Below are 13,232 nucleotides of genomic sequence, written 5' to 3'. Positions count from 1 at the left end.
CCTAAGACAGTTAAAGAAAAAGAGCATAACATTAACCTTATTACATTAACATTAACCTTAAAGGGTTGATAATTTTTCCCTATTATACTCATAACTGCAATAAGAGAAACTGAATATGACAAATAAGGAAGTTCTACTTTATATGTCTGAAAGAATGTAATAACCACCTAAGATTTGAGAACCTGTGGCATGCATTAATACAAATGATAGGCTATCATCTCTATCTCTAGGTGGACTGTGTTCTGAGACGGACTAAGCATATTACAGTTAAAGGCAGTGGAATGAGTTAGATCATCTCGAACTTTATTTCTAAGATTTTCAAATTATCTCATATAACTTTTCATATGCATAAAATGATCAATATTTAAAAAGACTTCTGTATACCACATTGGCGGGAGCGCTAGCAGCTGTCTTTTCTTCAATTTTACTATCTGTTTTGGCAACTCGAAGAGAACTTGCAGGATCAGAAGCTTTTTCAACCTAGAGATGAATATATTATTATCACAAATTATATATAAGCAGTATACATACATGAATAAATATACATGTAACAAATCAGAGAGTTAAATGTTTATAAAATATTCATTCTACCAATAAGAAACCTGAGATGAAGATGAGAGGGAATGTGAGAATACCTTATAAAATGATCATTCTCTACTACTAAAGGGCAGAGAGGGGAGGTAATAAATCTCTGAGGGGGTGGGGGGCAGCTGAGGATGCAGCACTGTCTGGGAAGTTCTTTGGTTGGGGGAGGGGAAGCATCCATTCCAGGCGAGTAAGTACCAGTACCCTGTACACACCTGCACTCCCCTCAGGCCCACCCTGCCTTCCTGGAGGTGCAGCCCATTTCCCTAGTAGCCCCAGGCCAGGCAGAAAGTTGCAGGATTGAAGAAGTGGCTAGTAGAAAACTTTCCATGGATCAGACCTATAAAAACACTTTGTCTAAATTATGCCAGTCAAACAAGCAGATTTTTGGATGTGTTAGAGAAGATCAGTATAAGTTGAAACAATCAGAATGGACTTCAGAATTCCCCTTGTTCCCTCCAACTCCACATTTACACTTAGCGAAGACAGGGATCCCTAGAGAAGTTCTTGCTGCTAGAAATAAACAGAGTCTCCCAGAACACTGTCTGCAAAGATTAAATTTTGACATCCTGTAGTCTGTTAAGTCTGTCTAACTAACGTGACTTCCTCTCATACAATCTTCACCAAATCACAAAATCAGATGCTTAGCAGTAAGATGCAACCCCCCATAAAGTGACTTAGTCTCATACAAACTGAGTGTAGCTCTGGTAACCATAGCCTCTTATTATACAGAAATGTTCACCAAATCACATGAGATGTTTAGCGTTAGGGTGCAACTCCCAGAACAGTGTTTTAGCCAAGACCAGATGGTTGTGTTTGTGTCTTTTCATGTGACAGCTACCCCTCACCCAGATTTTGATTCTTATTAAGCATTTTATGCAACCAGCAGGTGTCTGAGGCCAATAAGAAATGGAGAAGCACTGACCTAGGGAATATAAATCCTCTAAAAGAAGCAGCAGATATTTTACTCGCTGATGTCCCTTCTATTATTTGCTCTTTTAGGGGTTCCTCTGTTTAAAGACTGGCTTCTGAGCATGATATGAGAAGATTCCCAGCAGAAAATTAGATAAGCCCTTGAAAACTGACCGGCAAGACCTCTGGATGTTTCTCGGCTTCATCATCTTGTTCTTCATTTACATTTGATGCAGCAAATACTTCAAATTGGCTGAAATCTGCAAAATTTGGTTGTTCTGGTATCTGCTGAGGTGAGGTACTAGTGTGAGTTATTAGGCCATCGGCATCCACTGGGCGATGCACAACGGGACCAGGAGCCTATATGAGGGTTTAGGATAGAGGAACAAACATTTTATTGGTGTTATCAGTGTCAGAGAGTAGCCTTCTTTTTCTCTGAAAATTTATCATAAGGATGCTCGTTTTACTAGCTGAAAATTCAGGGAGGTGAGCTACAGTAACATTTAGCTCTAAAAAACCTCAAGTGAAATGCTAAGACACTAAAAAAATTAAGATGACAAACCTCCAATAAAAAAGATACTTTTACAAAATTCTTATTGCAAAGAAAGGGCATCACAGGAGAGGGGAAGTTCTGGCCCTAATCTCTGATTCTCCCCATGCATCTATTTTTTTCTTAATTGGGCTACTGCATAATTGTTCATTCTTTAAAAAAGTTTTTTAAAAATGTTTCATTATGTTTCTAAAAAGATTGTTATTTTTAAAGTGTGAAAACCCGTGCTCTAGCTACTCTCTGACACTCCAGTGCACGTTTCTTCAATTTGTCCTCTACTCCTTTGCCAGATCGTCTTCTAAAGTCTTCAGTCGAAAAAAAAATTTATTGAGTATCTACTTTTGGCCAAGCACTATGGATATAATAGTGAATAAACAAGTAAGGTCCATCCCCTAATAAAGCTGACAGTCTAGTGCAGGACAAGAGATAAATAAACAAGGGTTTAAAATACCGTGTGAGGAGTTTTATGACAAAGGAAGTACAGGATGCTATAGGAATAAATCTGAAGTCTCTTTAAAAAGTCCCTTTAAAAATTCTCTATATCCTGTAAGAAAAATTCCACCTTCTTAGTATGATATAGGAGATGCTCTGCCCCTTTTCCACCTCTTTAATTTCCTTTCCCATGACTCTAGTTGAACTGCACTCAATGGTTTTTCCTTGAAGAATATGCCAGGCTTACCTTACACCTCTATGCCATTCCTTCTGGTTGTAATGCCCTCTCGCCAAGAAATACCATTTTATCTTTCAAGTCTCTGCTTTAAGTCTAACTTACTTCATCTTACTTAGACCTTTTCAATGTGATCCCTGACTTCACCAGCTAGGAAAGCTGTGCCAACGCATTTTATAAATACGTTTACTGCAGCACTTTTATTATAATTTTTGTTTACAGTTCTGTCTTTTGCACTAGACTGGTTCTTGAGTCAAGAGACCAACTCACTGGGTTTCACAGCTTAACCCAGTAAAAGCATTTTTGTTGGCACTTTAGATAAAATAAATACTGGAATATTCAAATTTCAGTGTCTCCGACGATTAGGAAACCATCTTTTTAAATGCAAATAAGCAACTTCATTATAAGAATCTAACTCAGGGGCTTCCCTGGTGGCGCAGTGGTTGAGGGTCCGCCTGCCGATGCAGGGGACACGGGTTCGTGCCCCGGTCCGGGAAGATCCCACATGCCGTGGAGCGGCTGGGCCCTTGAGCCATGGCCGCTGAGCCTGTGAGTCCGGAGCCTGCTGTGCTCCGCAACGGGAGAGGCCACAACAGTGAGGGGCCCGCGTACCGCAAAAAAAAAAAAAAAAAAATCTAACTCAGAAAAATCAACCAAACTCATTCATGTAAAAGGTAGACAGTCAGTCACATAAAACTAAGCTATAGTCCAGAATCTATCTTGGAACATAACAGTTTTATGCAAATGCAAACAACTTCGACCTGGCAGGGGGGGTGCAGAAGTCGTCTAACACTTCCTTCAATGATGCAGTAACACATCCAGGGAGAGGCAGGGAGGTTACTCTGAGTCACTGCTAGATCCAGGACATAACATGGACACCTCATATCTCCCAATCCATTGCTCTTTCCTCTAAACCCTCCTTTGTCAAGACATTATCATTTGGTTCACTTCTGAGCTTCTTTCAAAAAATAACTCAAATCATTACTGGAATCCTTATCTTCTAAAATAAGACCTAGTTTCCCTGAATTATTACTATTTTTTAATAAATGTATTTATTTATTTTTGGCTGCACTGTGTCTTTGTTGCTGCGCTCGGGCTTTCTCTAGTTGCGGTGAGCGGGGGCTACTCTTTGTTGAGGTGTGCAGGATTCTCATTACGGTGGCTTCTCGTGTTGCGGAGCACGGGCTCTAGGCGCGCGGGCTTCAGTAGTTGTGGCTCCCGGGCTCTAGAGAGCAGGCCCAGTAGTTGTGGCGCGCGGGCTTAGTTGCTCCGTGGCATGTGGGATCTTCCTGGACCGGGGCTCGAAACTGTGTCCCCTGCATTGGCAGGCGGATTCTTAACCACTGCGTCACCAGGGAAGTCCCCTTCCCTGAATTATTAATAAATGCACATTAAGAATGACAATTATGTAATTCCTGATCTTCAGAATAATTCTAGAATAGAATCAAAGACCTAACAGACAAATTGACTAAGGGGACTATAATAACTGATGCTTAGTAGTGAATACCTAGGAGAATTACCTGTGAGGGCTGTGGTCTTGGAGGCACTGCAGGAGGTTGGGCAACAACTCCAGCCTGTTGCTGTCCTGTGTGAACACACAAGTCTTCTTTTTGTAAATATATAATTACTTTGCTAATAGAACAGACAGGCTGAATGAATGTGATCAAATGATAAAAGATTTCCAATACCAACATATGGTATTGGAAGCCATATATAACTTGTAAAACTGTCTAGATGTGGTCAGACCTCATGGCCTCTTCTCAGACCTCATTTCTCTTGCTCTGCTGCATGAGGCACTCTTGTCTTGCTCCTCCCTATTTCCATAACACTATACATTCTTGGTTTTCTTCCCATATTTCTGATTGCTCTTTAGCTATCAAATATGAAGACTTCCAAATTTTCTCTCATTTAACACTTCAGTCTATTAATTCTATGTAAATGATTCTCAAATAATACATCAATCTTCCCTAACCCACAAGTCCAATGGCCTGTTATTTCTCTTTTTTCTCATCATTCCAAACACATAATATCAAAAACAGAACATCATCACCCTCCGTCCTAACTTTTCTATTTCCACCAACGTGATAACAATACGACCAGTCGTATAAAAATTGAAACCTCTGAGTAAGCTATGACTCTTCTTTCTCTTTTGTCATGTAATTTAAGACCTATTAGCTTTCCCTCCTTGATATCTCCACATCGTTCTTTTAAAATCTCTTGTGGCATCTCTCAGGTTCCCATCGTTATCATTTGAACTCAATTTAGGTAGTCATTAAGAAAAAGAAATTCCCTCTCATTTGATATTCTTTCAATTCAAAATTTTTCTTCATATAAATATCAAAAAATAAGAGAAAATATTGCATATCTTTAGCTTAATATATTTAATGTATTTAATTTAATATATATTATGGTTTCCAACCCCTACCTGTGGTGACTGAAAAGGTCCGATTCATATCTAAAGATGACGATCTAGAATGAGAGGGCTGAGGCCTTGGAGGCGGAGGTGGTGGTGCAGTGTTATCAGGTGACATTCCTGAATGAGACCTGCAAAATTCGCCCCGTTACAATTGGTCATGCTACTGACATGGGAGCTTTTCTTTTTTCTTCTTAAGCATTCAAACTCAGCTAAGCAGCAAAGTATCTTATTGGTGTGACATTTTCTCCAGAGGACAGACAAGTGTTACAATGAATAAACAGTACTGTTTATGATGTGCATTCAACAAGTAGTTATTTAATATAGCAAATAATCTTCTTTATAAAGTATAATTATACATTCAACAAAATTTCAAAAAATTTAAAAAGAAAGTTAGTTATTAACATGAATTCTAGGTAGACTTCTAACCTAGTGTAATGTTTTTCCATTCATTTAAAGATAATATTAGTCTGAAAAGCTATTTTCAAAAAAGAGAAAATCTACTTTCAGATACGGTTAGCTTTCAACTTACGGAAAGTCTGGCAAGCTGAGGAGGAATGTGGCTCACCTATGTGAGACGCCCATTCCCGTGCTACCACAGGCCCTCTCATTTTAGAGGTGATTATTTATCCTCACGCTCAACCCTCTCTCGAGCTTCACTTACCGGCCACCAAAGTCTTCTATGTATTCTGAAAAGAGTCTCAGGGACTTTAGCAATCTGATCCTCACTAATAGAAATAAAAAGTAGACTAAAATCCAAACTGGCTGAGAACTCTAAGATATATGAAAAAGCAGCCTTTTGACTGTGTGAGCTCTTCAGAGATTCTATATTACCACTCTCTCCATATATCATCCAGGAGTGTGGCAAAAGGCTCTTAAAATGCATGAAAAGCAGGGAAGAAAGATGCTTCTCTCCTGTGCACAGTTCTGAGTGGACGGTGAAGCCCTTGTAGACAGAGCCCTTGCTACCCTCACCCTACCCCACACCTTTTTTTGTTTGTGCCTGAGATGTTATATATAATGCAGATCTTGAGGGTGGGTAGGTAGCCCAACACTGGGCTGTGCTTCCAGATGACATTTTAAAACACCGAATTCTTTTGGTACTTGCCCATAAGGCAATGAAAGGAAATCTGCACATTTCTCACTTAAATAGACTCTCACTGATGAGCTACAAAAAGGACTGTATTCAACCACTACTGCCAAGAAATTATCAGCTCATTTTAAACCTTCCACAGAATACCATGAAAACATAACGGTTCCTTTTGTTTTCCTATTGAAGTTGGAAAGAATCAAAATCATTTCCCTTTTACATAAATCAGTAGGTAACCTAACAGCCTTTAGAGAAGTACAGAACTGAAGAATAGAGAAAATAACTTATACTTGGTTTTAAATAATTTTAAATATTAAAACGTTAACAAGATATTTTAATTATTCTTTTTATTGATAGAAACACTAACCTCTGACGAGTTACATTGTTCCCAATCTGTTCTGGATCCGAAGTAAAAGAGTCTGAACTACTGTAACCATCTGCTGATAAATGGGATATATCCTATTTAATAATCATCATTTCTTCACTTTTTACTCTATATGGCGTAAACAAATATAACTGAATTATTGTTTCAAATCAGAGATATTCAAAGATTGGCTAACACGTTAACATTTCATCATAGTATTACTAACTGTAAAAAATTAGATATAAATCAAATAAATCATGGACTATTTACACAACAAAATACTATGCACAGAGAACAAGTTACAATCTAAAAAAGTTATTATTTAATAACAGAGAAATATTCAAAATAAGTTACATGGAAGGAGGATAGAAAACAGTACATATACTACAGTTTCATTTCATGTAAGAATATAACATGCACAGAATGAGGATTAAGGTTGACAAGGAATGCTAATCACGGTCACTCCTAGAATAGTGAGATTACAAGTAATTTTCATTTTCTTATTTTTATTTATTACATTTCTACAAGTGTGAATAATTTTTATAATGAAAAAATTAATTTTTAAAGAATAAATTAGAAATATCTTAAGTAAAAAAGCTAACTTAAAAACTGTTAATGTAAAATTTTTAAAAATTTGACAAGGGAATAAAATGTGCTTAGACAATAATAAAATTTATGAAATTAACTAGAGGGTACCCATTTTTAACCTGAGGTAATATCATTTTCAATTTCCTCAAAGTCTTATGAAGGAGAAGAGAATCCCAGAAGCAGACTAAGAGTTGTGAAGCAGTAAAGGAGTTTTAAAATAGAAACTCTAGGGATAATTTGAAGAAATACTACTCATATACCTTTCAAGAGTGATAAATTGAAGGGACTGGTTATTTGGTTTAGTTTCATTTCAAAATGTATCCCTTTCCTTTTTCTTGTCAAATCACTGAGAAGTTTACTTAATTGGTACAAGAAGGATGCTAAAATTAACGAATTTCCAATTAATGAATTTCCATTTGGATGTTCTAATAGGCATCTCAAACTTATCACGTCCAAACCTGAACTCCTACTCTCCCCGCAATCCACAAACCTTCTCCTACCACAGACTCACCTGTCAATTCCCAGTTGCTAAGATCCCTTGAATCACCCATGACCACCACCCCCCCCCACCCCTTCACTTTCAAGCAAATCTTGTGGTCTTTTCCTACCAAAAGCTAACCAGAATCTGACCACTTCTCAGCACTTCTACTGCTACCACCCTAGGCCAAGCCATCATCTTCCCTTGCCTGTATTGTTATAACTGTTTCCTAAAATGGTCTTTCCCTGTTTGAACTCTTGCCTTCTTCTGGCCTATTACCAGTACAGCAGCCAGAATGATCCTGCTAAAAAAGGAAGGTCAGATTATGTCACTTCTCCATTCCAAAACCTTCTAAATGGCTTTTCATCTTCCTCAGTAAAAGTCAGTCTTACACTGCTCCCCAGTTACTACTCTCCCACTTGCTACCTCTACCTGCCAAATTTACTAACTAGTTCTATTTCGGGCGTTTGCTTGCTGTTCCCAGTAAATAAGGCATCTTCCCTAAACCAGGGCTTCATACTGGCTGTTCCTTGTGCCTTAAACATCCTTCCTTCAGATATTCACACAGCCCAACTCCTTGTCTCCTTCAAGTTTTAACTCAAATGTCATCTTTTGTAAGGCGTTCTTTGATCACCTTACTTAAAATGTCACTCCCTCTCCCCTTTCACAACTTAATTTTTATCCAGGGTGTTAATTATCTCCTAAGATATGAGTCCTTTTTTTCTGTTACCTCCCCTACAGAATGTAAACTCCAAAAGGGCAAAGATTTTTTTGTTTTGTTTTGTTTACTGCTGAATCCCCAGTGTCTAGAACAGAGCCTGGCACATAGTATTCCATTAACATTGGCTGAATGAATGAATATATACACAATTTCTTGTGAGAGAGAAAGAAAGGAACTAGTGGGAAAGAGCCAACGTACAAAATCTGGCTAGTTGAGAGGGATGGCAAACAGGAGGCCTGCCTTGAAGAAGGTTCGGTGCCAATGGGCAACCATTTATTCATACAGAGGGTACGGTGTTTAAAAGGACTATTCTCTGCATTATCCAGTGAAGATAATATTAAATGGTTATATATTCGAATTATTCAGACTCTAAGTCCAGTCTTAATAAACCTCAAATGGAAGATGTAATTCTATCTTTCACTTACCTACAGTATTTCCAGAAGCAAATTTCACTGATGAATTTATCTTATTTTCTTCTGAAAGGTCAGATGTTTTCACAAGTAATGGGCTAGTGGGATTAGTATGATCTAGGAGAGAATTAATAGGTAAAAATACAGGATATAGGTATCTGAATTAATAAATTCATAAACCTCAGAGTATAAGACTTTGCTTCATACTCCGAAGAAGTAGCAAGTAAATCCATGAAATGTAAGACAAAATAATATTTAACAGGACAAACATAAACCTGTTCATATAGAATTTTGTTTTCTGCCACAATAGAAGATACTTTATAATGAAAAAGTCAATCTGCATATTCATACTTTGTTAATTTTATCCCTGTAGGGCAATTAGTTAAATAAAACACCACACAAATGAATGTAAAATAAGTAATTTTTGTTGTTGACTTACATAGAAAACAAATCTATCTGTGAGAGATCCTAACTAAAACATTTAATCTAAAATGAGGAGAAACTTCAAGAGTTAAAGCAAAATATACTATTTCAAAGACAAAATTCACTTTAACATATACCTCTTCAGTTAAAATTTGAACATACTTTAAATGTAAATTCACAAGAATGATCATAAAAACCCACAGGGTATTAGAAAAGTCACGTTTTCCAAATGTCTTTATTTAAGAACTTTATAAATTAAATTCAGTAATTTGCTTTTAAAACTGTAATATAAATTTTAAAAAATATACAAGCACACACACACAATACATATATAATTGCAGAAAGGACTATGTTAAAAAAATAAGCAATTAACAAAAGAAACCTGAACTCAGAATGATTACCTGTGTATTTCAGTTTGATGCTAATCTAAAATATAACCCACTAAACTAAGATACAACCCGGCAACAGCTTCCTTACCACTGCCAGTTCTTTTAAGTTCCATTTCCTGCATGTGGATTTTGCTTGGAGTCATACGAATGGGAACTGGATGAACAATAGCAGTATCCTACAGACAAATGGGAGGAAATACAGAATTTGCATTAAAAATGCCAAGCAGGTACCCTGAAATAACCAAAATTAAAAACACTTCAAAAACTGGTGGACAGAGTTTCTCATTCACATTAAGGCAAGCATGAAAATTAATTTTTAAAATAAAAGTTCCAGAATTATATTTTAAAAAATCAAGTTTTCTATATATGTCTAATAATCTGATTTGTTTTATAAAAAGTACATTTTAACTTTGAGTGATTAAAGATTTGAGAAAAAAACTGATCTTATAAAAATACAATTCAAGACAATATTCAAAGGCAAAGTGTGAAATGATCTGATTAAATTATACAAATCTGAACCTCTGAGGTTAAAAGGAACTATTTCATGAGAACCCAAAGACTAAGTAACAGATTGAATTAATTTTCACTAAACTGCTCAAAAAATTTGACACTTTTCTTTTTCATATATAAAACAAAGTTAATGAGATGCCTGTCATATTATAACAGTAGGCATGATACATACTTTCTATAGATTAGTTCTACAGAACTGTTTAAAATTCATGCATAAAACTTCCACAAAAGAACCCATTTTTTTTAAGAGTTAGGATAAGTAACACTCCTACTCTAACATTAATACTTTCCTCAAACTTTTTCATGACTATACTACATCTGATAATTCTCAACTTAAGTCATGAGAGGCAAGTCTAGTTAGAGGAGTAAAGGAACTGACAGAATAAACTTCTGAAAAAGAGTATAAGGCAATGTATGGCAGCCTCTCCAAAAGGGAAGGAAAAGAAAGGTGCAACTGGGTAGCCAGGGAGGCCTGGCCCTGGGAGCTGAGATGCCCAGGGGAGGAACTAGAACGGCATCAAGCATTTGGCTTAACAGCAACAGACCAGCTGAAAAACATGCCTACAGGAGTTCAGCCCCTTCTACTAGGAGTCAGCTCATATTTTGTATGTGCTGCTGCTAAAGACTGAACTTGAGATCCTTAAATTTCAAATATCTAGTAATGAGTTTAAGTTTATAATTTAGTGTGAAGGATAATGACCTTTCAATTTAAGTTGGACACTGTTTTGCTGACAGTATTAACACCACACCTCTGCAAATTCTAGCACACCATCTCCTGTTTGACAGGTCTCCTTGGCTTATTCGCATCATCTCTAAATTCAGCCCATTTATAACAAATGAATTCTTTACTGCAATTATACAGATAAATCCATTTACAGTAATTTCCTGTCCCTACACCAGTGCAATTCTGGACAGGGTTATGTACTATTTAATAAACCTGAACTAACATTTCCCCTACAACTCTAAAGTTAGTTATAAAAGATGAACATAATAGAAGGATAAAAGTTTAGATTTCTCACTTAAGAATGAGTCATACTCAGGAAATTATTAACAATACACTCAAAATGTTGTTTGTTATGTTTATGGTTATGAAAAACATGGCTTTAAGAATAACTACTATTTTCTTAGCTTACAATTTTTTTTTTTTTTTTTTTTTTTTTGCGGTACGAGGGCCTCTCACTGCCGTGGCCTCTCCCGTTGCGGAGCGCAGGCTCCGGACACGCAGGCTCAGCGGCCATGGCTCACGGGCCGAGCCGCTCCGCGGCACGTGGGATCCTCCCAGACCGGGGCATGAACCCGTGTCCCCTGCATCGGCAGGCAGACTCTCAACCACTGCGCCACCAGGGAAGCCCTTAACTTACAATTTTTTTATTTTTTTATTTTTATTTTTTTTTTGCGGTACGCGGGCCTCTCACTATTGTGGCCTCTCCCCCTGCGGAGCACAGGCTCCGGACGCGCAGACTCAGCGGCCATGGCTCACGGGCCCAGCCGCTCCGCGGCACGTGGGATCTTCCCGGACCGGAGCACGAACCCGTGCCCCCTGTGTCGGCAGGCGGACTCTCAACCACTGCGCCACCAGGGAAGCCCAACTTACAATTTTAATAGCAGAAATAACTGCTGAGAATCAGAATTTAACATTCTAAAGCAAGATTAAAGGAGGAAGCATGATAGATTCATGCTTATTCCAAACCCAAAGCACACTGAGAAAAAAGCAAGCAAGGAAAACTTATTAGATGCTTTAACTCATAATATTGATCTATTATATATTCTGTGTGTATGTATGTAGTCATATTTATAAAATTTGTAACAGAAATATTAAGTAGCCTTTTCATATATTTCCAGTACAATAAAGGGAAGTCACAATAATGACCCCCCAAAAAGAAAATCATGAATGTTCTATTCATTTTCTAAATAATTTGCATAAGTTTCTGTACCAGCAAATCAATTTCCTATTGCATACTTCAGTCATACAACTAATTGTTGCTATGAGCCTGCAATAGCTTTAATCCAGTGGATCCTGCTACTAGTAGGGCAAGGCAATTCCTGGAAGAGCTTTAACACAGATGACCAGGCCCAACCTCAGACTAGTGGATCAGAAGCTCGGTTTGTGACTGTGATGTGCAGCAGAATAAAGAGCTTTGACTTTAAGCATTTCAACACCCAAATGAAGAACCATAAATGCCTATAAGTCTCTGAGTCCTGAGCCACAAGATGCCAAAGTAACACTTTCTCTGCTCCAAATTAGCATCCCCATATTTAAAAATAGAGAAAAAAGTAAAGAGACTGACTGGCAGGCTCTGCTCACTTTCTTCTAACTATTCAAATCACCCAAAGCCTTTAGGAAACCCATTCCTAAACACTCATGGCACATTTGTATCATATATTTAGGTACTTGATTTTATACATCTTCGTACTTTATTGAATATTCTATTGCGCTCAAATATCTCTATTTTCTACTTGGCTTAACTCTTATTATCCTGTCTGTCTGACCAGCCCTGCCCACTTCCTACACCTGTGTCACTTAGTTCAGGTGCTCATCATCTCACTACCTCTTGACCCCATCAGTCCTTCACATTGTTGCCTGAACGATCTGCCCCAGCTACCTCTTTGGCGCCCCCATCTTATCATGGTCCTTCTTGTGAGCTCCCAGTTAAGTTCAGATCCTTGGTCTAGGATACAAAGACCTTCCCAGTCAGGTTTCAACCACGCTCTTCAGCTCCCATCACTCCCCCACACGTCTACCCTATACTCTCACTGCACTGAATTGCCCCTGCTCATGATATTCTGCTTGGAATGCCCTTGTCCACTCCTGCCAATTCACAGTTTCATTCAAAACTCATCATACAAACATACCCTCTTTTGTGAAAACTTTCCCAAACACACCGGGCTGAGTTAGCCCACAGTTCTCTGCCCACAGTTTTGTTCACAGCTACATATGATAATTATCAAAGTCAGCTATATTACAACCATCAGTTGTAATATCAGTTTATAATGATTGAGCTGTGGTCTACTTAAGACTGGACTTGTTTTTTGACATCTTGGTATTCCTAGAGAATAACACAGGCACCTGGAAGGGGGCTCCACCAAACCAACTGAGTTGGCTGGGCATAATCAGTGATCAAATGAACTCCC

The 13,232-nt window shown here is 37.8% G+C and overlaps 1 protein-coding gene across 11 annotated transcripts in view; it reads right to left on the bottom strand.

Moving 5' to 3' along the window:
- REPS1 (RALBP1 associated Eps domain containing 1) overlaps window positions 1-13,232 on the bottom strand; it is an 81,190-nt gene that overhangs the window by 5,391 nt on the left and 62,567 nt on the right. For 6 of the 11 annotated variants that reach the window (XM_007101028.4, XM_028494379.2, XM_007101032.4 and 3 more), the window contains 7 exons: window positions 9,679-9,766; window positions 8,794-8,895; window positions 6,585-6,657; window positions 5,140-5,258; window positions 4,235-4,317; window positions 1,672-1,857; window positions 385-480 (listed from right to left, as the gene is read on the bottom strand). In XM_007101028.4, coding sequence (XP_007101090.1) covers window positions 385-480; window positions 1,672-1,857; window positions 4,235-4,317; window positions 5,140-5,258; window positions 6,585-6,657; window positions 8,794-8,895; window positions 9,679-9,766 — 747 coding nt within the window. The remainder of the gene's footprint in view (window positions 1-384; window positions 481-1,671; window positions 1,858-4,234; window positions 4,318-5,139; window positions 5,259-6,584; window positions 6,658-8,793; window positions 8,896-9,678; window positions 9,767-13,232) is intronic. The other 5 variants (XM_007101029.4, XM_007101033.4, XM_007101030.4 and 2 more) reach the window with 3 other exon arrangements.

Source organism: Physeter macrocephalus, chromosome 10 (genome assembly GCF_002837175.3).
Source record: "Physeter macrocephalus isolate SW-GA chromosome 10, ASM283717v5, whole genome shotgun sequence".
NCBI classification, from domain to species: domain Eukaryota; kingdom Metazoa; phylum Chordata; class Mammalia; order Artiodactyla; family Physeteridae; genus Physeter; species Physeter macrocephalus.
The sequence above is the reverse complement of the archived record's forward strand: the minus strand, read 5'-3'. Positions and strand labels throughout refer to the sequence as shown.